Source organism: Canis aureus, chromosome 15 (assembly GCF_053574225.1).
Source record: "Canis aureus isolate CA01 chromosome 15, VMU_Caureus_v.1.0, whole genome shotgun sequence".
NCBI lineage: Eukaryota > Metazoa > Chordata > Mammalia > Carnivora > Canidae > Canis > Canis aureus.
The window spans coordinates 25,262,403-25,283,716 of NC_135625.1; the positions used below are offsets into that span (position 1 = coordinate 25,262,403).

Below are 21,314 nucleotides of genomic sequence, written 5' to 3' on the forward strand. Positions count from 1 at the left end.
TGTAATCCAAATGTTGTAACTCTGTGGGAGAGAGGACTGTTTCTGATTTCTTTCTTTGGAGGTGAGTTTTTCCTTCTAGCCATTTTACTCAGTGCGGAGTGGCCAAAAACAAGTTGTACTGGAATAACGAGAAAGAGAGAGAGAGAGAAAAAAAGAAAAGAAGAAATAAAGAAGAATTAAAAAGGGGGGGGGTGGGGAAACAACAGAAACAAACAGAAAAGAAGAAAAAAACAAGGGGGAGTATCCTCTGATTCTATATAGTGTAAATCCCTCGGCTTCCCCTGGAACTTTCCAGTGCTGCTTGGTCAATACCTTGCTTTTCCCCTGACCTTCTAGCTGGTCTTCTGGGGGCGGGGCCTGCTGTGCTGATTGTCAGGTGTGTGCACCTGGGGAGCTGCCCAGGCCCCTGCCAGGTGTATGGCTCAGTGGGAGTTGTTTATCTGTGAGGCCCCTGCTCAGTCCCAGGTACAGGGTGACACCAGGAGGGACAACAACAGTGGGGGCGGCCAGCTGTGCAGCTCTGGAGTCAGCTCCCGCAGTGACTACTGCAGCTCCCAGTGTGCAGGGGCCTGGATGCTCCAGGGGCGGGCCCGCCGATCTGTACAGCTCGGGCCGCCCGGGGGCAGGAGCCACCTGGCTGTCCTGTGTCCTCCCGGCCTCTGCCTGACCTGGGGGAGCACCCGATCCTGGGCTGTGTCCCCCGGCGCCCTGGGCTCTGGGACCTGTGACACTGTGAATGGACCTAAAGTGTAGGTCCACGATGTATAATTTAAAAGCATCAGGGTGAATTTTGTTTGAAGTTAACTTATACTTTATTACAATAAAACTCATAAGGCATTTTACAGGTTAAAGAAAAACTCAAAATATAGAAACAGTGAAATGACACGGGAAGGGCAAGCCTCCGTTGGGCTGCAGGCATGACGAGCCCCGCGGTGGGAGCTGGGGCGGGCTCCCGAGGTGGTCAGGGGGCTGCGCAGAGGTTGAAGCCAGTTGTCCCGGAGGCCATTGGCGGCTCTGGCACTCTGGGGACCCCGATTGCAGGTGCCAGGGCCTGCTCCTCCTCCGGGGTGGCCGCAGGTGCACGTGGCTCGTCCAGGGCGCAGCCGTGATCTAGAGCAGTGACCACTATCTGCAGGGGCTTCGCCTCCCCAGCTGGCACCTCAGCTGGGGCCAAGCCCTCAGCCCCAGCAGCCAGGGCGGCCTCGAGCACTTCAGGCCCATCCGAGGCAGCAGGCCCCACAGCTGGGGCTGGGGCGGGCTCCGGAAGTGCTTCAGGGTCTTTTGCTCGGGCCGAAGCTGTAGCTCCAAGAAGACAAAGTATCACCACCAGGACGGACTTTCCACGTCCCTCCCAAATCAAGGACACTCTTCCAACCGCTCAAAGAGCCCTGGGAGGTGTCCCCAGCCTGCAGCTCGTGGGGATGGGGTGTGAGCCGAACCCCTGCTCCCGGCCCAGCTGCACGGACGCTGGATCCGTGGGGCCCACCCTGTCCCCAGCTCGGCCACCCCCAGGCCTCCTCACCCCCAGCCTCTGGCTCCGCTGCATGGAGGCGTCTGAGTTGTTGCAGGTAACGCCGGGCACGGAGCTCCACGTCTGTGCCTGGCATGCGCTGCCTTATGAATTCCAGAATCTTCTTCAGGGAGGCAGATTGGGGGAGCCGACAAAAGTCCTCCTGATAATAGTCCATCCATATCTCCAGGATGCAGCAGATGGCCCTGGGGAGGGACAGGTGGGCACAGGGGTCAGAAGACAGGGCTCCCTCACACCGAGGTGTCCCGGGGAAGCCCTGCAGGACCCGGGGCCTCGGCCTCCCGTGCGGGGCTGTCAGAGGCCAGTCCTGCTCCTCGTCCACCTGCCACCTGGCGGTCCTGCCTGCCACAGGCCTGCTCCCCGAGGAGGGGCTGGCACGAAGCCTCTGTGCGGGGGAGCCCACGCCCAGCGGTGTGACCATCACGGTCTTTGCTGGGAAGCGGGGCTCCCTCCTCAGCCTGGCTCCCTGCCCACTTGCCCCTTGAATCCACCGGCAGGCGTCCGGGGACGGGGGGCGTCTGGCCTGTCATTGCCCTCACTGCACACACTGTCGCTCTGGGAAGGTCCAAGCCAGGAGGGCTCGGGCTCTGTGTCCTGCCAGGCCTTGCCAGGAGCCACCCGGGACCTCCACTTTCCCTCCCTGTGGCTCTGCGCTGCCTCCCTCATGAGGGGCCCCCGGGGGTGTCCTTCCACTGACTCTAATCTGCCGTCTCCCACGGGGCCAGGGCCACCGGGTCTGTGAGCCCTCAATGGCCCTCGTGGCAACCTGCTGTGCACTGGGTCCAGGTGCCACCAGATTGGGGAGTGCGATGCTCCCCACCCCCTCTGCTCTGGGTCCCAGGTGTGGGGCAGACAGAGGGCTGGGAGGGGCGGGCATGGAGAAAGTCTCCCTTAGGGGTCCCAGTGCTCTCCCACCAAGCCCACACCCTATTCACGGCTCTCCTTTCCTCCTTTCCTGAAGGGCCCTTAGACCTTTACCCCGTCACGGGAATTGCAGATGTGTGGGGTGAGGGTCCAGCACCCCCGGCCCACAGCCCCCTCGCTGCCCTCCTGGAGAGGGAAGGCCCTCGGGCAGGGGCCGGAGTCACTCACAGTTTCCAGCGCTGCAGGACCGCGTCGTCGCCACCACACGCAGCTGCGATGCACCCATATCTAGGGGAGGGCGGGGGCATCCCACGAATCATCCTGTGGCCGCGACCTCTCACCGTGGGGGCTGTCACCTCTGACCCCCGACTAGGCCGGAGCCCCGGGGGCCGTCAGCTCTGTGCGGGGGGCCACGGGCAGCCCCCGGAGAAGTGCCCGCACCTGCCCGGGCCTCCTGAATGCTTGAGCATGAAAGGCTCCGGCCAGGCCCACGGCCGATATCTGAGTGGGCCTGGGCGCCCGGGGACCCCGGGGTCCCCCTGTGTGGTTGCCCCAGGACACAGCCCCCCGATGGACTCTCCAACCTCCCTTTCAATGGGAAAAGAGGCCAGCTCAGGACCCCGGTGACGGTGGGGAGGAGGCACAGGCCCCGTCCCGGGGGAGGAGGACGGCTGCGGAGCACAGGCACAGCCCCTCTGGCCGACCCGCCACAGGCCAGGCCCCGGGGCTGCCCTCCGGGACCCCACTGTGCCCTGGGTGACTCTGCTCCAGGCGGGGGAGCGGCCCGAGGCCGGGCAGCTCAGAACCATTCCCAGCCTCCCCACCAGCAGGTGGCCCACCCCTGGGCTGCGGAGGCGCAGGTGCTCACTTCGTAAACAGCAGATCCAGCACCTCGTCGGTGGTGGCAAATCCATGACAGTTGTCTAAAAAGATGAAAACGGAGATGACATCCCTGCGCAGCAAGGCGGGCAGCAGTTGTTGGAATTCCTGCTCCAGCAGCTCCGTCCGGCTGGGCTTCGTCGGGCAGATGGGAGGCGCCTTCCCGGCCGAGGCCCTTGCACCCTGAGTTGGGACAGAGGGGACGTGCATGGAGCCGCCGGGAGGCCTGGGGTGGGAGCGCAGCCCGCAGCCCGAGCTCTCGGGGGCCGTGGGGGGCAGGAGTGCCCACGGCAGGAACCCGGGCCTTGATGCCTGTGGCTCAGTCACTTAGCCTCTGACTCTGGGCTGTGGCTCGGGTCGTGGCCTCAGCACCCTGGGATCCCGCCCTGGCAGGCCCTGCGCTTGGGGCCCAGTCTGCTTCAGGAGCCTGGGTCTCCCTCTCCCCTCCCTGCTCTCTGCCTGTCTCTTACACAAACAAGACAAACTATCCGATAAAGAAACAATCTTAGAGGATAAATGTTCAAAAAAGTTTGGATCAGTACAAGGACCTCAAGAGACACAGAGAGACAGAGACCGAGAGAGACAGACACACAGACAGAGGGAGAAGCAGCCCTGGTGCAGAGAGCCCGAGGCGGGACTCGATCCCGGGCCTGCGGGGTCAGGGCCTGGGCGGAAGGCAGGCGCTAAACCCCTGGGCGACCAGGCCGCCCCTGAAGGCTCTGCTCTGATATTCCTACACCTCTGTGCACAGGGACTCTGCATCTGGCCCAGGCAGGGGCAGGGCCCTGGGGCAAGTGTGGGGAGCAGGGGAATGCAGACTCATGTGGGAGCAGGAGTGTAGGGGGGAGCCCAGGGGAGTAGCAGGCTGGCTTCTGGGACCCGGGGCCCTTCGTGCCGCATCGGGGACCCGGGTGTCGGGGGTGCCCCGGCCCCTGCACTCATTTGAGCCCGCGCTGGCCTCTGTTAGCTGCGCAGGGCACTTCCCAGTTCCTCGAGGCGGTGGGGCAGAGCACCCCTTCCTCCCGCTCGCGCCCCCTGTCCCGGGTGGAGCTCTGTGGAGACAGTGCCCGGCAGCCAGGCAGGAGGCCTCAGCACCCGGTCCGGCCGCCTCGGCTGGGCCGCACCCCCAGCGGCCCCCATCCAGACACACCACAGCGCAGGCGGCACCCCCCTCCCCCAAGGAGAGCAAAGGGATCGGCTGCAGGGCCTCGGGGGGGACTCTTACTCGGCGGGTAAGAGGACCTCAGGAGCCCTGTTTGCACCCTGCCCACCTTGACCTCAGGGTGACCCTGAAGGGATCACCGGGGAACCTGCCGCCCTGCAATGTCCCCCAGCCTGGATGCACCTGCCCACACATCCCTGTTTCCCGGAAGCTGAAGAGGAGGGGATGGGGCCACCCAGGATGGCTGGCACAGGGGGCCTGGCCTGGCCTGCTCTGGGTTACCTGACGGCGCCTCCTGATAAACGCCCTGAGGCGTTGGTTTTTATGCTGGAGCCAAAGCCTACAGCATTGGAACAAGCGGCACCCCTGGGGTTCCTGGGAGCCAGAGCCCCCAGAGGTGGGCCGGCAGCAGGAGAACATCTTCCAGGAGCGGATGTCTCCAGCCAAGTGAGCCTGAGGTGGGGCTGCACTAGATGCGGTTGCCTGGTCACGGGGGTTCCAAGTTCTGTTGGGCTCTGTGTCACGGGAGTGACCTCACTTCCTGGGACCCCCTCCCTGACCCCCACCTGATCCTGGGGACCCGAGATTGAGTCCCCCCTCAGGCTCCCTGCATGTGTCTCTGCCTCTCTCCCCGTGTGTCTCTCATAAATAAATAAAAATCAGTATACACCACATTTTCTTTATCCATTTACCTTTGATGGACATCTGAGTTGCTCCCAGCCCTTGGCTATGATAAAGAATGCTTCTATGAGGATGGAGGTCTCTTGGCGACCCTGCTTTCAATTCTTTTGACTACACGTACCCCAGAAATAGGATTGCTGGATTATATGGTAGTTGTAGTTTTAATTTTTTTGAGGAACTCTCATACTGTTTACATAGTGCTTGCACCATGCTACATTCCTATCAGCAATGCACAAGTGTCCTGATTTCTCCATATCCTTGCCAACATTTTATTTTTTAACAGTGGTCATCCTAATGGGTGTGAGGTGACCCTCATCGTGGTTGTGATTTGCCTTTTTTGATGGTTAGTGATGTGGAGCATCATTTCATAGGTTCATTGGCCATTTATACATCTTCTTTCAAGGAATGTCTGTACAGGCTCTTCGTCCTTTCTTCCATTGGGCTACTTGTTGCCTTGTGACGAAGTTCGTAGGAGTTTTTTGTATATTAACTTATTGTCAAATACATGGTTTGCACATATTTTTCCCATTCTATTCGTTGTCTCTTCACTCTCTAGATTGTATCCTTTGGTGCATTTGAAGTTTTATAGACCCCATTTGTCTATGTTTACTTGTTTGCTGGTGCTTTGGTATCGTAGTCAGGAAATCACTGCCAGGTCCGTGGATCCTGGGTGGCTCAGTCAGTAAGCATATGACTCAATGTCAGCTCAGGTCTTGATCTCAGGGTTGTGAGTTCAGGCCCCATATTAGGCTCCACCCTGGGTATGGAGCCTGTTTACAAAAAGAAAGAAATCATTGGCAGATCTAATATTGTGAATCTTTTCCTTATGTTTCCTTTCAAGCATTTTATCTATAAAATAGATATCTATTTTGGGGTTTTTTTTTAAACATTACTCTTACATATGTTTTCTCATTTTCAGTGTATGATTCTTTCACTTCTTTCATTAGTCTTGTTCCTGAATATCTTACCTTTTTCAGTGTTGTGGTAAATGGAGTTGTGTTCTTGAGTTCCACTTCAAATTGTTCATTGTTAACATCTAGAGATGCAACTGCTTCTTGGTGTGTTGGTTTTCATTTCTGCAACCTTGTTGAATTTGTTTACTGCTTCTAATTTTTTTTAATCCTTACGATTTCTACGTATGAGATTATGGTATATGCAAATATGATTCTTCTTCTTCCTTTCAAGTTTGGATGCGTTTTGTTTCTTTTACTTGCCTAATTGCTCTGGCTAAGTTTTCTAGTACTATATTTGATGGAAAGGCCAGAGTAAAGAACTTTATTTTGATCCTATTTTTAGAGGAAAAGTTTGAGTCTTTTGCTATTTTGTACATTAGTTGGGATTTTTTTTTTTCATATTTGGTCTTTATGATGTTTAGTTGGTTTACTTTTACTCCTAGTTTAGTAAGAGTTCTTTTCATGAAAGAGTATTAAGTCTCGTGAAGTGAAAAAAATAAACAGCATACAAAGTCAGATGCTTTTACCATCTGAACCACCTAGGTGCCCCCCTTTGCACATTCTTTTTTTGTTTCTTAAATTACACTTAGGAATGAAATCATATGGTATTTGTGTTTCTCTGACTCACTTATTTCACTTAGCATTACTCTTTAGCTCCATGTACGTCATTCCAAATGACGAGATTTCATTCTTTTGTATAACTGAATAATACTCCATCGCATATGTACCACGTCTTCTTTATCCATTCATCTATTCTTTCTAGAGTTCCTTGAGAGATTTATATATATTTTTTTTTTCTTTTTTTTTCTGTATGTGTTTATAGCATTAAGCTCTCCTAGAAATCTTTTGCTGCAGCCTAAATGTTTTGGTATATTGGGTTTCCTTGTTTCATTTGTTTCAAGATACTATGTATTTATGTAAGAAAGAGAACCCAGGAGTGGGTGGGGGCAGGGGGAAAGGAGAGGGAGAATCTTAAGCAGGCTCCACACTCACTGCAGAACCCAGCACAGGGCTCGATCTCAAGATACTGAGATCATGATCTGAGCCAAATCAGGAGTCGAAGGCTTAACCAACTGAGCCACCCAGATGGCCTCAAGATGCTTTTTAATTTCCCCCTTAAGTTAACCTAGGAAAAAGTTTTTCTTCTTTGACCTGTTGGTTGTTAAGAGAACGTTGTTTCATAATTGGCTCTTTATACATCTGAGACTTCACTAATGTGGTGGTCACTGGCCAGGCACATGTGACAATTTACATTAAAATTAATTAAAATTATATAAAATTTTATATAATTGAGAAAATTCACTTTCTCAATCACACTCGCCATATATATCAGATATGTAATAACCACATACCATATTGGGCAGCACTAGTAGACAGTATTTCCTTTTTACGGTACGATCTATTGGAGTCTTGATATAGATAGAATAATAGTTGTCAACCAGGTGCAATTTTGTCCCCCATGGGACGTATGGCAATATCTGGAAACATGTTTGATTTCACAGGTAGGGGATCCGTGTTTTACTGGCACCTAGTGGGTGGAGTTCCGGAAAGCTGTTAAAATCCCGTAATTCACAGGACAGCCCCCCAACAAAGGCTCATCCGGCCCACATGCCAGTAGTTTTGACGGTGAAAACCTTTGACCTATAATATGTTTCAGCAGGACGTGGAGGGCTCGTTGTTTTTTCCCTCTGATTGGCCAGTTGACTAGACCCCCTCTGCTGTGTGTATTCAATCCATCCTCTGCTTACTGCTAGTGAACTTTAGGCTAAAAATGTGTTTTGGTATTCTTGGTTTTTTTTTTTTTTTTTTTTCACTTAAATGGTGGAGAAGGTCCTATTCCTTGCTAATTAGCATGCAATTTTTTTTAAAGTGAAATTGATAGTTAAGGTCCTTTACAATGAAAGAATACATATTTAATTTTATTTTTTTATTTTTTAAAGATTTTCTTTATTTATTCATGAGAAGGACACAGAGGGAGAGAGAGGCACAGACACAGGCAGAGGGAGAAGCAGGCTCCACGCAGAAGCCTGACGTGGGACTCGATCCTGGGTCTCCAGGATCACACCCTGGGCCGAAGGCAGTCACCAAACCACTGAGCCACCCGGGCGGCCCAGCATACAATTTTAAAAAATCGACTTTTGCTGTCTTACAGGTTCTTTGACTCTGCACATATAGACAAATCTCTGTTTCTGGCTCATCATGGCTTCCACTTCAAGGTAAGTGCCTTTGATGAAAGCCTTTATGAAGGGCCACACCCAGGACATTTTTAGCTCTTGGTCCTGCTGGCCTCACTAAGCATATGGTGTCTAGGAAAGAAAAAGGAGGAAGAGAGAGCACAAAAGGGAGACTGAGGAAAGATGAGGCAAGCAGGGTAGTGCATGTGGTATAGGTGAGGCTTTGTAGCTCCAGGGTCTGCACTGTGTCTGAAAATGTGATTTATTTCTCTCATCTTTTTTTTTTTTTTTAAGATTTGTATTATATATAAATCAGAGAAAGGGAGAGAGAGCACAAGTGGGAGTTAGAGAGAGAGGGAGAACACGCTCCAGATTGAGCACGGAGCCCAATGTGGGACTCGACCTCATGACCCCGAGATCAGGATCCAAGCTGAAACCAACAGTTGGTCACATAACTGACTGTGCCATCCAGGCGCCCCCTCCTCATCTTTTAATGCACAAGGTGCTTGCTACTGGACTACCATGCTCCCTGCAAGCTTTACCATTCCATGAGTCTTCTTTCCTTATTTTTTTCAAGTTTTTACTTAAATTCTAGTTAGTTAACATATACTGTAATATTGGTTCAAGACTAGTGTTTAGTGATTCATCACTTACCTATAACACCCAGTGCTCATCACAACAAGTGCCCTCCTCACTGCCAATCACCACGCCAATCCCATGCCCTCCTTCCCTCCAGCAAGCCTGTTGTTCTCTGTACTAAAGAATCTCTTATAGTATACCTCCCACTCTTTTCCTTCCTTCCCCATATTCGTTTGTTGTTGTTGTTGTTGTTGTTGTTGTTGTTTTATTGTTGTTTTTGTTTTAATTCCACATATGAGTGAAATCATCTGGTATTTTCTCTGAATGACTGACTTTGCTTAACATATAGAATACACTCTAGGTCCTTTCTTTGGTGTTAGTAGTGATCTCTCCTTTCTCATCATGATTTTATTAGTTTGAGTGTTTTCTGTCTTCTTTTAAATAAGGCTGGCTAATGGTTTATCTACCTTCTTAATTGTTTCAAAGAACCAACTCCTGGTTTTGTTGATCTTTTCCACAGTTCTTCTGGTCTCTATTTCATTGAGTTCTGCTCGAGTCTTTTTTAACCCTCTTCTTCTGCTGGGTGTTGGATCTATTTGCTGTCTTTCACCAGCTCCCTTAGGTGGAAGGTTAGCTTTTCTATTTGAGTTTTTTCCAGTTTTTGGATGGATGCTTGTATTGCGATGTATTTCCCCCTCAGGACTGCTTTTGCTGTATCCCAAAGATTTTGAATGGTGGTGTCTTCATTCTCATTAGTTTCCATGAATCTTTTTAATTCTTCTCTAATTTCGTGGTTGACCCTTTCACCTTGTAGCAGGATGGTCCTTAACCTCCACGTATTTGAAATCCTTCCAAACTTCTTCTTGTGATTTAGTTCTAGTTTCAAAGCATTATGGTCTGAAAATACACAGGGTCGATCCCAATCTTTTGGTATCAATTAAGACCTGATGTGTGACCCAGTTTGTGGTCTCTTCTGGAGAAAGCCCCACGTGCACTTGAGAAGAATGTGTATTCAGTTGCGTTTGCATGTAAAGTTCTATAAATATCTGTGAAATCCATCTGGTCCAGTGTATCATTTAAAGCTCCTGTTTCTTTGGAGATGTTGTGCTTAAAAGACCTGTGGATTGCAGAAAGCGCTCCATTGAAGTCACCAAGTATAAGTGTATTATTATCTAAGTATGTCTTAACTTTGGTTATTAATCGATTGATATACTTGGCGGCTCACGCATCCGGGCCATAAATATTCGTGATTGTTAGGTCCTCTTGTTGGATAGATCCTTTAAGTATGATATAGTGTCCCTCTTCACCTCTCACTACAGTCTTTGGGACAAACTTTAATTTATCTGATATAAGGATGGCTACCCCTGCATTTATTGAGGACTATTTGAATGGTACACAGTTCTCCAACCTTTTATTTTCAGGCTGTAGGTGTCCTGATGTCTAAAATGAGTCTCTTGGAGACAGCAAATGGATGGGTCTTGCCTTTTTTTATCCAGTCTGAAACCCTGCGTCCTTTTGATGGGGTCATTAAGCCCATTCACGTTCAGAGTTACTATTGACAGATATGGATTTAGTGTCATCATGATACCTATTCAGTCCCTGTTTTTGTGGATTGTTTCCTTGGACTTCCCCTTTCTTTTACAGGGTCCCCCCTTAATATTTCTGGCAGAGCCGGCTTGGTGGTCACATATCCTGTCAGTTTCTGCCTCTCTTGGAAGCTCTTTATCTCTCCTTCTATTCTGAATGAGAGCCTTGCTGGATAAAGTATTCTTGGCTGCAGGTTCCTCTCATTTAGGACCCTGACTGTATCCTGCCGGCCCTTTCTCACCTCCCAGGTCTCTGTGGAGAGGTCTGCTGTTGTCCTAAAGCTTCTCCCCATAAAAGTTAGTGATTTCTTGTCTCTTGCTGCATTAAGGATCTTCTCTTTATCTTTGGAATTTGCAAGTTCCAGTATTAAATGTTAAATGTTGAGCGGTTTTTATGGATTTAAGGGGGGTGGGGGTGATCTCTCCAGCTCCTGGATCTAAATGCCTGTTTCCCTTCCCAAGTTAGGAAAGTTTTCAGCTATGATTTGTTCAAATACATAATCTGGACCTCTGTCCCTTTTGGCGCCCTCGGGAACCCCAATTAAATGTAGATTTTTCCTTCTGAGGCTGTCATTTATTTCCCTTAACCTATCCTCATGGTCTCTTAATTGTCTTTCTTTTCTTCCCTCAGTTTCCGCCCTTGCCATCAACTTGTCTTCTGTGTCACTCACTCGTTCTTCTCCCTCGTTAACCCTGGTCGTTAGGACCTCCAGTTTGGATTGCATCTCATTTAACTGATTTTTAATTTCGGCCTGATTAGATCTAAATCCTACAGTCATGAAGTCTCTTGAGTCCTTTATGCTTTTTTCTAGAGCCACCAGTAGCTTTATAACTGCTTCTGAATTGGCTTTCTGACATTGAATTGTAATCCAAATGTTGTAACTCTGTGGGAGAGAGGACTGTTTCTGATTTCTTTCTTTGGAGGTGAGTTTTTCCTTCTAGCCATTTTACTCAGTGCGGAGTGGCCAAAAACAAGTTGTACTGGAATAACGAGAAAGAGAGAGAGAGAGAAAAAAAGAAAAGAAGAAATAAAGAAGAATTAAAAAGGGGGGGGGTGGGGAAACAACAGAAACAAACAGAAAAGAAGAAAAAAACAAGGGGGAGTATCCTCTGATTCTATATAGTGTAAATCCCTCGGCTTCCCCTGGAACTTTCCAGTGCTGCTTGGTCAATACCTTGCTTTTCCCCTGACCTTCTAGCTGGTCTTCTGGGGGCGGGGCCTGCTGTGCTGATTGTCAGGTGTGTGCACCTGGGGAGCTGCCCAGGCCCCTGCCAGGTGTATGGCTCAGTGGGAGTTGTTTATCTGTGAGGCCCCTGCTCAGTCCCAGGTACAGGGTGACACCAGGAGGGACAACAACAGTGGGGGCGGCCAGCTGTGCAGCTCTGGAGTCAGCTCCCGCAGTGACTACTGCAGCTCCCAGTGTGCAGGGGCCTGGATGCTCCAGGGGCGGGCCCGCCGATCTGTACAGCTCGGGCCGCCCGGGGGCAGGAGCCACCTGGCTGTCCTGTGTCCTCCCGGCCTCTGCCTGACCTGGGGGAGCACCCGATCCTGGGCTGTGTCCCCCGGCGCCCTGGGCTCTGGGACCTGTGACACTGTGAATGGACCTAAAGTGTAGGTCCACGATGTATAATTTAAAAGCATCAGGGTGAATTTTGTTTGAAGTTAACTTATACTTTATTACAATAAAACTCATAAGGCATTTTACAGGTTAAAGAAAAACTCAAAATATAGAAACAGTGAAATGACACGGGAAGGGCAAGCCTCCGTTGGGCTGCAGGCATGACGAGCCCCGCGGTGGGAGCTGGGGCGGGCTCCCGAGGTGGTCAGGGGGCTGCGCAGAGGTTGAAGCCAGTTGTCCCGGAGGCCATTGGCGGCTCTGGCACTCTGGGGACCCCGATTGCAGGTGCCAGGGCCTGCTCCTCCTCCGGGGTGGCCGCAGGTGCACGTGGCTCGTCCAGGGCGCAGCCGTGATCTAGAGCAGTGACCACTATCTGCAGGGGCTTCGCCTCCCCAGCTGGCACCTCAGCTGGGGCCAAGCCCTCAGCCCCAGCAGCCAGGGCGGCCTCGAGCACTTCAGGCCCATCCGAGGCAGCAGGCCCCACAGTTGGGGCTGGGGCGGGCTCCGGAAGTGCTTCAGGGTCTTTTGCTCGGGCCGAAGCTGTAGCTCCAAGAAGACAAAGTATCACCACCAGGACGGACTTTCCACGTCCCTCCCAAATCAAGGACACTCTTCCAACCGCTCAAAGAGCCCTGGGAGGTGTCCCCAGCCTGCAGCTCGTGGGGATGGGGTGTGAGCCGAACCCCTGCTCCCGGCCCAGCTGCACGGACGCTGGATCCGTGGGGCCCACCCTGTCCCCAGCTCGGCCACCCCCAGGCCTCCTCACCCCCAGCCTCTGGCTCCGCTGCATGGAGGCGTCTGAGTTGTTGCAGGTAACGCCGGGCACGGAGCTCCACGTCTGTGCCTGGCATGCGCTGCCTTATGAATTCCAGAATCTTCTTCAGGGAGGCAGATTGGGGGAGCCGACAAAAGTCCTCCTGATAATAGTCCATCCATATCTCCAGGATGCAGCAGATGGCCCTGGGGAGGGACAGGTGGGCACAGGGGTCAGAAGACAGGGCTCCCTCACACCGAGGTGTCCCGGGGAAGCCCTGCAGGACCCGGGGCCTCGGCCTCCCGTGCGGGGCTGTCAGAGGCCAGTCCTGCTCCTCGTCCACCTGCCACCTGGCGGTCCTGCCTGCCACAGGCCTGCTCCCCGAGGAGGGGCTGGCACGAAGCCTCTGTGCGGGGGAGCCCACGCCCAGCGGTGTGACCATCACGGTCTTTGCTGGGAAGCGGGGCTCCCTCCTCAGCCTGGCTCCCTGCCCACTTGCCCCTTGAATCCACCGGCAGGCGTCCGGGGACGGGGGGCGTCTGGCCTGTCATTGCCCTCACTGCACACACTGTCGCTCTGGGAAGGTCCAAGCCAGGAGGGCTCGGGCTCTGTGTCCTGCCAGGCCTTGCCAGGAGCCACCCGGGACCTCCACTTTCCCTCCCTGTGGCTCTGCGCTGCCTCCCTCATGAGGGGCCCCGGGGGGTGTCCTTCCACTGACTCTAATCTGCCGTCTCCCACGGGGCCAGGGCCACCGGGTCTGTGAGCCCTCAATGGCCCTCGTGGCAACCTGCTGTGCAGTGGGTCCAGGTGCCACCAGATTGGGGAGTGCGATGCTCCCCACCCCCTCTGCTCTGGGTCCCAGGTGTGGGGCAGACAGAGGGCTGGGAGGGGCGGGCATGGAGAAAGTCTCCCTTAGGGGTCCCAGTGCTCTCCCACCAAGCCCACACCCTATTCACGGCTCTCCTTTCCTCCTTTCCTGAAGGGCCCTTAGACCTTTACCCCGTCACGGGAATTGCAGATGTGTGGGGTGAGGGTCCAGCACCCCCGGCCCACAGCCCCCTCGCTGCCCTCCTGGAGAGGGAAGGCCCTCGGGCAGGGGCCGGAGTCACTCACAGTTTCCAGCGCTGCAGGACCGCGTCGTCGCCACCACACGCAGCTGCGATGCACCCATATCTAGGGGAGGGCGGGGGCATCCCACGAATCATCCTGTGGCCGCGACCTCTCACCGTGGGGGCTGTCACCTCTGACCCCCGACTAGGCCGGAGCCCCGGGGGCCGTCAGCTCTGTGCGGGGGGCCACGGGCAGCCCCCGGAGAAGTGCCCGCACCTGCCCGGGCCTCCTGAATGCTTGAGCATGAAAGGCTCCGGCCAGGCCCACGGCCGATATCTGAGTGGGCCTGGGCGCCCGGGGACCCCGGGGTCCCCCTGTGTGGTTGCCCCAGGACACAGCCCCCCGATGGACTCTCCAACCTCCCTTTCAATGGGAAAAGAGGCCAGCTCAGGACCCCGGTGACGGTGGGGAGGAGGCACAGGCCCCGTCCCGGGGGAGGAGGACGGCTGCGGAGCACAGGCACAGCCCCTCTGGCCGACCCGCCACAGGCCAGGCCCCGGGGCTGCCCTCCGGGACCCCACTGTGCCCTGGGTGACTCTGCTCCAGGCGGGGGAGCGGCCCGAGGCCGGGCAGCTCAGAACCATTCCCAGCCTCCCCACCAGCAGGTGGCCCACCCCTGGGCTGCGGAGGCGCAGGTGCTCACTTCGTAAACAGCAGATCCAGCACCTCGTCGGTGGTGGCAAATCCATGACAGTTGTCTAAAAAGATGAAAACGGAGATGACATCCCTGCGCAGCAAGGCGGGCAGCAGTTGTTGGAATTCCTGCTCCAGCAGCTCCGTCCGGCTGGGCTTCGTCGGGCAGATGGGAGGCGCCTTCCCGGCCGAGGCCCTTGCACCCTGAGTTGGGACAGAGGGGACGTGCATGGAGCCGCCGGGAGGCCTGGGGTGGGAGCGCAGCCCGCAGCCCGAGCTCTCGGGGGCCGTGGGGGGCAGGAGTGCCCACGGCAGGAACCCGGGCCTTGATGCCTGTGGCTCAGTCACTTAGCCTCTGACTCTGGGCTGTGGCTCGGGTCGTGGCCTCAGCACCCTGGGATCCCGCCCTGGCAGGCCCTGCGCTTGGGGCCCAGTCTGCTTCAGGAGCCTGGGTCTCCCTCTCCCCTCCCTGCTCTCTGCCTGTCTCTTACACAAACAAGACAAACTATCCGATAAAGAAACAATCTTAGAGGATAAATGTTCAAAAAAGTTTGGATCAGTACAAGGACCTCAAGAGACACAGAGAGACAGAGACCGAGAGAGACAGACACACAGACAGAGGGAGAAGCAGCCCTGGTGCAGAGAGCCCGAGGCGGGACTCGATCCCGGGCCTGCGGGGTCAGGGCCTGGGCGGAAGGCAGGCGCTAAACCCCTGGGCGACCAGGCCGCCCCTGAAGGCTCTGCTCTGATATTCCTACACCTCTGTGCACAGGGACTCTGCATCTGGCCCAGGCAGGGGCAGGGCCCTGGGGCAAGTGTGGGGAGCAGGGGAATGCAGACTCATGTGGGAGCAGGAGTGTAGGGGGGAGCCCAGGGGAGTAGCAGGCTGGCTTCTGGGACCCGGGGCCCTTCGTGCCGCATCGGGGACCCGGGTGTCGGGGGTGCCCCGGCCCCTGCACTCATTTGAGCCCGCGCTGGCCTCTGTTAGCTGCGCAGGGCACTTCCCAGTTCCTCGAGGCGGTGGGGCAGAGCACCCCTTCCTCCCGCTCGCGCCCCCTGTCCCGGGTGGAGCTCTGTGGAGACAGTGCCCGGCAGCCAGGCAGGAGGCCTCAGCGCCCGGTCCGGCCGCCTCGGCTGGGCCGCACCCCCAGCGGCCCCCATCCAGACACACCACAGCGCAGGCGGCACCCCCCTCCCCCAAGGAGAGCAAAGGGATCGGCTGCAGGGCCTCGGGGGGGACTCTTACTCGGCGGGTAAGAGGACCTCAGGAGCCCTGTTTGCACCCTGCCCACCTTGACCTCAGGGTGACCCTGAAGGGATCACCGGGGAACCTGCCGCCCTGCAATGTCCCCCAGCCTGGATGCACCTGCCCACACATCCCTGTTTCCCGGAAGCTGAAGAGGAGGGGATGGGGCCACCCAGGATGGCTGGCACAGGGGGCCTGGCCTGGCCTGCTCTGGGTTACCTGACGGCGCCTCCTGATAAACGCCCTGAGGCGTTGGTTTTTATGCTGGAGCCAAAGCCTACAGCATTGGAACAAGCGGCACCCCTGGGGTTCCTGGGAGCCAGAGCCCCCAGAGGTGGGCCGGCAGCAGGAGAACATCTTCCAGGAGCGGATGTCTCCAGCCAAGTGAGCCTGAGGTGGGGCTGCACTAGATGCGGTTGCCTGGTCACGGGGGTTCCAAGTTCTGTTGGGCTCTGTGTCACGGGAGTGACCTCACTTCCTGGGACCCCCTCCCTGACCCACTCCTGGAGGAAGCTGCAGGGGCGGCGCTCGGGGCTGCCGACGGCTCCCCCGTCCCTGCAGGCGATGGCCTGTGCACACAGTGACACACCCGCACCCCTGTCCACAGGCCCCAGGGAAGGACTGTGTGCAGCCAGGGCCCCAGCCTGGACACACGCCTGCGTTCAGACACAACTTTCCATTCTTCCCCGGTTTTGACCCCAGAGAAGCCGTTGTGCCCGTCGGGGATGGTCTGCATCTTGCCCGTGGGACAGGGATTACCCTAGCGGGTGCTTCCTCCAGACGTCCCCAGGCCACTGTGGCATCATATCTATGACATTGGAGGCGGGTGTCACATGCGGGAAATACCTCCAACCACATGTTCTTCCTTGGTGTGTACATGCGCCCAGGCCCACGAGGTCCATGTGCACACACGTGGGCACCAGTTCTCTCATACTGGAGGCCCAGAAGATGACAGTCCCACCGGGGGAGGCATGGGCAATAGCTCCCCACGATCCTAGGCTCCTGAACCCAAGGCAAACCCTACAGAAGGTGTCAGAGTCTCGGCCTAGAAGGTGTGAGGCCGTCCTTATCCTGAACCCCTGCCTGTCGTGTGTTATGGGCCCTTCCCTCCTTCCCACTGGGTGAGCTGTGGACAGCGGTGCACCCAGTGGGTCGCCCTGACCTGGGCTCTAGGGAACCTGCTGTCAGCCACAGAACTGAAAGTAGACAGGAGGCACTGACTCTCCGGCTTGACCCCCAACTGAACTGAAAGCACGTTGTGTGTCCACGTACACTGACAGAGAAACAGAGACACGGATATAAATGTAGACACAGATGCAGAACTAGGAAGTTAGCAGAGGAGAAGCAACATCACTGAAGATCATTAAATAAAAAAAGAAAGACAGCTGAGTCTCGAATGGAGAAAAATGGAGTAATTAAAATAGAATCATGAAAAAATAATTCATCAAACCGAAAAGCAGAGAGAGGGATAAAGAAGAAGGAGCACTTTGGTGACACAAAGAAACGGCAAGCCTCGAATGTAAGGGTGATCGTGCCTCACGGACTCCATGGAACCTAAGTTGGGCAACAAGCAGCACCTTCCAGCAAAGGCCTAAGCGAATTATTTTCTGTTGTTGTTTTTTATTTAAAGATTTTTATCTCTTTATTCATGAGAGTGACAGAGAGTGAGAGAGGCAGAGACATAGGCCGAGGGAGAAGCAGGCTCCATGCAGGAAGCCTGATGGGGGACTCGATCCCGGATCCCAGGATCAGGCCCTGGGCCGAAGGTGGATGCTCAGCTCAGCCCCTGAGTCACCTGGGGGTCTAGACTAAGCTAATGAAAATGTACAAGGGATTGTGTCATACTGTGTTTGTAAGGGGGTAAAATTTCTCTTTACTAAGAAAGCGAGGGCAGCCCGGGTGGCTCAGCGGTTTAGCACCGCCTTCGGTCCAGGGCCTGATCCTGGGGACCCGAGATCAAGTCCCCCCTCGGGCTCCCTGCATGGAGCCTGCTTCTCCCTCTGCCTGTGTCTCTGCCTCTCTCTCTCTCTCTCTCACTGTGTGCCTATCATAAATAAAAAATAAAAAAAAAATTAAAAAAAAAAAAAAGAGTCATGGCTCGAGTAAAAGGGTTTTGGTATCACACCACTGATCACACTGTTTTGTGCCAGTCTTAGCATATCAATATGCTAATATCAATATACCACTCTTGTGTTTGGACCCGCTATTGTGCTTCTTATTATGATTTCAAGATGCCCTTCAAGAACAATGGGAAACTTTGAAAAAATAGAGATTTATTATTTATAAGACCTGGAAATCACACAGCACACCTGGAACCACATAGCGAGGTCACACAGGGCAGGGGGAAGGAGGATGGCGAGCATACAAGTATGCACAGGCAGGTTTTCTGCTTTTATCAGAGCCAAGTGTGGGGGGCTAGGGTTTTATAGGCTCACTCTTTATTAGAAAATTTAAAATATAAGAGTGTGGAATTTAAAGCTCAGGAAGAGAAAAGGCAAGTGGCCCAAATGGTCACTTATTGAAATCAACCAAGTTCACAAAGGAGCCTAGGGGGCAGTGGGGCTGGCTCTTTGTCTAGTCTTGTGGTTGGCAATGTGTTTATTTGAAATAACTATCTTTTGTCAGTTACTCGTATTACCAAAAAAAAAAAAAAAAAAATAGCCAAAGCTCATGGCTTATATCGCATTGCCAAGTGCTGCAGAGTAACCATCCTGGAGTACCACTCTGTTCATCTGACCCCCCTGCAAAGTACCCTCACAATTGCTTCCTGATTATGCAAATTTTTCAGGTACAAAATGACCCAACTTTGCCTTCTCAATCCTGGATCCCACCACTGTAATCTACATGCCCTGTCTCCAACCAACTGGGCTATTCACTTCTCTTTTCACAACGCAGCACTCACCTAGCTCCTTGCCTTTGTCCATACTGGTGCCAACATGTTATCATCAAGCACATGGTGTTTTTGCAGAGATGGTTGGTAAATAAATAAGGAATGGGCCTCCAGTGGCCTCCATGATAATATATTATTCCTCACCCCTCTGATTTTCCTCCTCCTGCTTTTCTACCACAACCCCTCCTATCTAGTCACACTCCTAAATGTTCCACTCTCTTCATTAACCCACAGCTGAACTTCAGGCTTTACAATCCTAACATGTTAACAGACATTTATGCGGGGTCTACTCTGAAGCAGGTACTGCACAAGGTATATAGGTGAAACAAAGACGAATAAGCTACTTATGTTCCTGCCCTGAAAAAGCACACAATTAACTACAGAATGAGAAATGCAGGATGCTTGGGGAGTGCAGGAGGGAATTTAAAGACAGTTTTTTGGAGTTTTAACCTGAAAAATAAAACTATCAGTTATTTTACTAGCAAAAAAATGGTTTTTTTCAGGAATAACAGAATTCCAATTCTGGACATGCAACAAACAAAGAGGAACATTATTTTGTGCAGAAGAAGAATGAAGCTGGGAGGGTTTTTTCCAAACAAAAGTCCATTGGGGGGGGAAAAATAGCAGAAGTCCAGGTCATGATGGTTTCCAAAGGGCTGAGTTGCAGGGGTAGTGGAGATGTTGTCAGAGATACGAAATACATCTTTCCCTTGCAGGAGCCTGTGATTGATGATTCTTTCCTGCTGCTGATTCTTCTGTTGGGCTCTTCATTGATAATTCTTTCTGTAATTAACCATAATTGATGTTGAGTGGTAAGGCTTCACCTCCTAACTTTCTCTTTTCTCCTCCTTTCCCTATTTTAGTGAGGTTCCACTAATTAATATTGTCTTAAACATTGGAAACCCTGGGGCCAAGTGAAGAGCATGGGAAAGAAGAAAGGGCAGGATTCCAGGGAGCAGAAGCAAACAGAGAGCATTCAGACATTTCCAACCATTTGGTGGGACTACGGTAGCAAAGGTTAGGTGGTGGGAAAAGAGGCCAGACTGTCAATAGTTTACTAAGCGATGCCGGGAGTTTCTCTCCTGAAAGTAATAGGTTGCCTTTAATAGATTTTTAGATTGGGGAATAATCAGCGAGTTCTCTAGAATGATCATTCAGGCAGCATTATCAGAGGTGGTTTGGAAGTGGGAGAAAAGGCAATCAGGGAAGTGAACTATCAAACTGTTGTAAGAGAGGCACCTGGGTGGCTGAGTTGGTGAAGGGTCAGCCTTCGGCTCAGGTCATGATCACAGAGTCCCAGAAGAGAGTCCCTGGTGGAGCCCCGGGATGGAGCCCCAGGAGGGAGCCCTACACGGAGCTCCGCCCCTCCCCCTGCTGTCGTTCTCTCTCTCTCCCTCCCTCTCAAATAAAAATAAAATGTTTTTTGAAACATTTTCTTTCTTTTTTTTTTTTTTTTAAGAAACTGTCGGAAGATCCCGGAGCAGGCCGGAGACACGGTCGCGGGGGCTGGAGCGCCCCCCGAGGCCCCTGCTAGGCGGACAGACCTCTCGGGTCGTGAGTGTGCGCCTCGGCCTCCGCCGCACCTGCACCCGATTCCGACCGCGCTCGTGCCGTCTGCCCCCAAACTTATGCACTTAATTATCTTTTCCTGGACTCCCCAGTCGTTTCCTGCCCACCACTCCAGTCTCCCTAGATAACACAATAGGAATTGATGGGGTTGGAAGGGCTCGCAAGCCCTCGGAGGCCCAGCTCACGCCCAGGAAAGCGGGGAGGCGCTCCGGGAGCCCCATCACGGGGCTCATCACCCGGTCGCCTTCCCGGGACACGGAGCAGGAAACCTCTAGCGCGCCCCCACAGCTGTCAGGCCCTCGGCGGCCGCCAGGGGGCGCGTCCGTTCCCCTCCCCATCCCCCCCCCCCCCCCCCCCGTTTTTTCTCTTTTGCGGAAACGTGAACCTGCGCTTCTCCAAAGCAAATGAACCCTGAGGTAATTCGGCCCTCTGCCGTCGCCGTAGCCCCAGACTGTAAACAGGAAGTAGGCGCCAAGAGGCGGGTGAAAAATAACGCCCGGGGCTCGGAGGCGCCGTCGCCTGCGCGCTCAGGGGGTCCCTGCGGTTCTGCGCGGGGAGGGCTTCCCTCGCCAGTCCCTCCTCCAGTGGAGGTCTTTTGCCGCTAGCCAGCTCTCCCCTCGGCGGACAGGGCGTCCCCCCAACCATGGCCGAATACTCGTACGTGAAGTCCACCAAACTCGTGCTCAAGGGAACCAAGGCCAAGAGGTAAGGCCAGAGCTGGCGCGGGAGACTCTGGGTCTCTTCCGACAGCGCCCCCGCCGCCCCCCCCCCGTGGGGAGGAGAGTCGAGTCTCGCGGAACTCGGGGTGTGAGGGAGCCGGGAACTCGGGCCTGCTTCCGGCCGCGGGCTCTGTGGCTGCCGGGCAGCTCCGGGCGCTCGTGCGGGGCCGGCCTGACGGAGGAGACCTGAGGGCGCCACCGCGAGCCGCAGCTGCAGGCCCGGCCCCGGGTCAGGAGCCCCCCAGACCGCTGCTCGGCGCGTCCGCCTTAGTCTCGTGCTGCAGGTCGTGACAGCGACGTCTCCTGTTAGGGCTCGTTACTTCACGCCCGCCCCCCCGCCCAGTACTCCTTAAACGTCTCCCCTC

At 54.1% G+C, this 21,314-nt stretch overlaps 2 protein-coding genes and 2 long non-coding RNA genes across 35 annotated transcripts in view; 1 reads left to right on the forward strand and 3 right to left on the reverse strand.

The window, feature by feature from the left end:
• LOC144284385 (uncharacterized) overlaps nt 1-21,314 on the forward strand; it is a 183,744-nt gene that overhangs the window by 103,465 nt on the left and 58,965 nt on the right. For 16 of the 28 annotated variants that reach the window (XR_013352719.1, XR_013352728.1, XR_013352732.1 and 13 more), the window contains 2 exons: nt 19,378-19,473; nt 20,121-20,935. This is a non-coding gene — a long non-coding RNA (uncharacterized LOC144284385). Of the gene's footprint in view, nt 1-8,222; nt 8,287-19,377; nt 19,474-20,120; nt 20,936-21,314 lie in introns of all 28 variants that reach the window. The other 12 variants (XR_013352716.1, XR_013352717.1, XR_013352718.1 and 9 more) reach the window with 3 other exon arrangements.
• On the reverse strand, nt 808-4,943 carry LOC144284379 (uncharacterized). Of its 4 annotated transcripts, none has more exons than XM_077848859.1 (4): nt 4,719-4,943; nt 3,264-3,457; nt 1,523-2,683; nt 808-1,302 (listed from the first exon to the last, which is right to left on the reverse strand). In XM_077848859.1, the coding sequence occupies exons 3-4, from the start codon at nt 1,950-1,952 to the stop codon at nt 962-964; spliced, it is 771 nt and encodes a 256-aa protein (XP_077704985.1). In that variant the 5' UTR covers nt 1,953-2,683; nt 3,264-3,457; nt 4,719-4,943; the 3' UTR covers nt 808-961. The 4 variants fall into 4 exon arrangements, with proteins under 4 accessions (XP_077704985.1, XP_077704987.1, XP_077704986.1 ...); XM_077848861.1 differs by having other exon boundaries at nt 808-1,296; nt 4,719-4,942; XM_077848860.1 differs by lacking the exon at nt 4,719-4,943 and having other exon boundaries at nt 3,264-4,310.
• LOC144284382 (uncharacterized) lies at nt 12,081-13,573 on the reverse strand. 2 transcript variants are annotated; one of them, XM_077848869.1, is made up of 2 exons: nt 12,795-13,573; nt 12,081-12,568 (listed from the first exon to the last, which is right to left on the reverse strand). In XM_077848869.1, the coding sequence occupies exons 1-2, from the start codon at nt 13,222-13,224 to the stop codon at nt 12,234-12,236; spliced, it is 765 nt and encodes a 254-aa protein (XP_077704995.1). In that variant the 5' UTR covers nt 13,225-13,573; the 3' UTR covers nt 12,081-12,233. The 2 variants fall into 2 exon arrangements, with proteins under 2 accessions (XP_077704995.1, XP_077704994.1); XM_077848868.1 differs by having other exon boundaries at nt 12,081-12,574.
• Nucleotides 18,025-21,019, reverse strand: LOC144284389 (uncharacterized). The gene is made up of 2 exons (XR_013352741.1): nt 20,892-21,019; nt 18,025-19,444 (listed from the first exon to the last, which is right to left on the reverse strand). It is a non-coding gene; the product is annotated as an uncharacterized LOC144284389 (long non-coding RNA).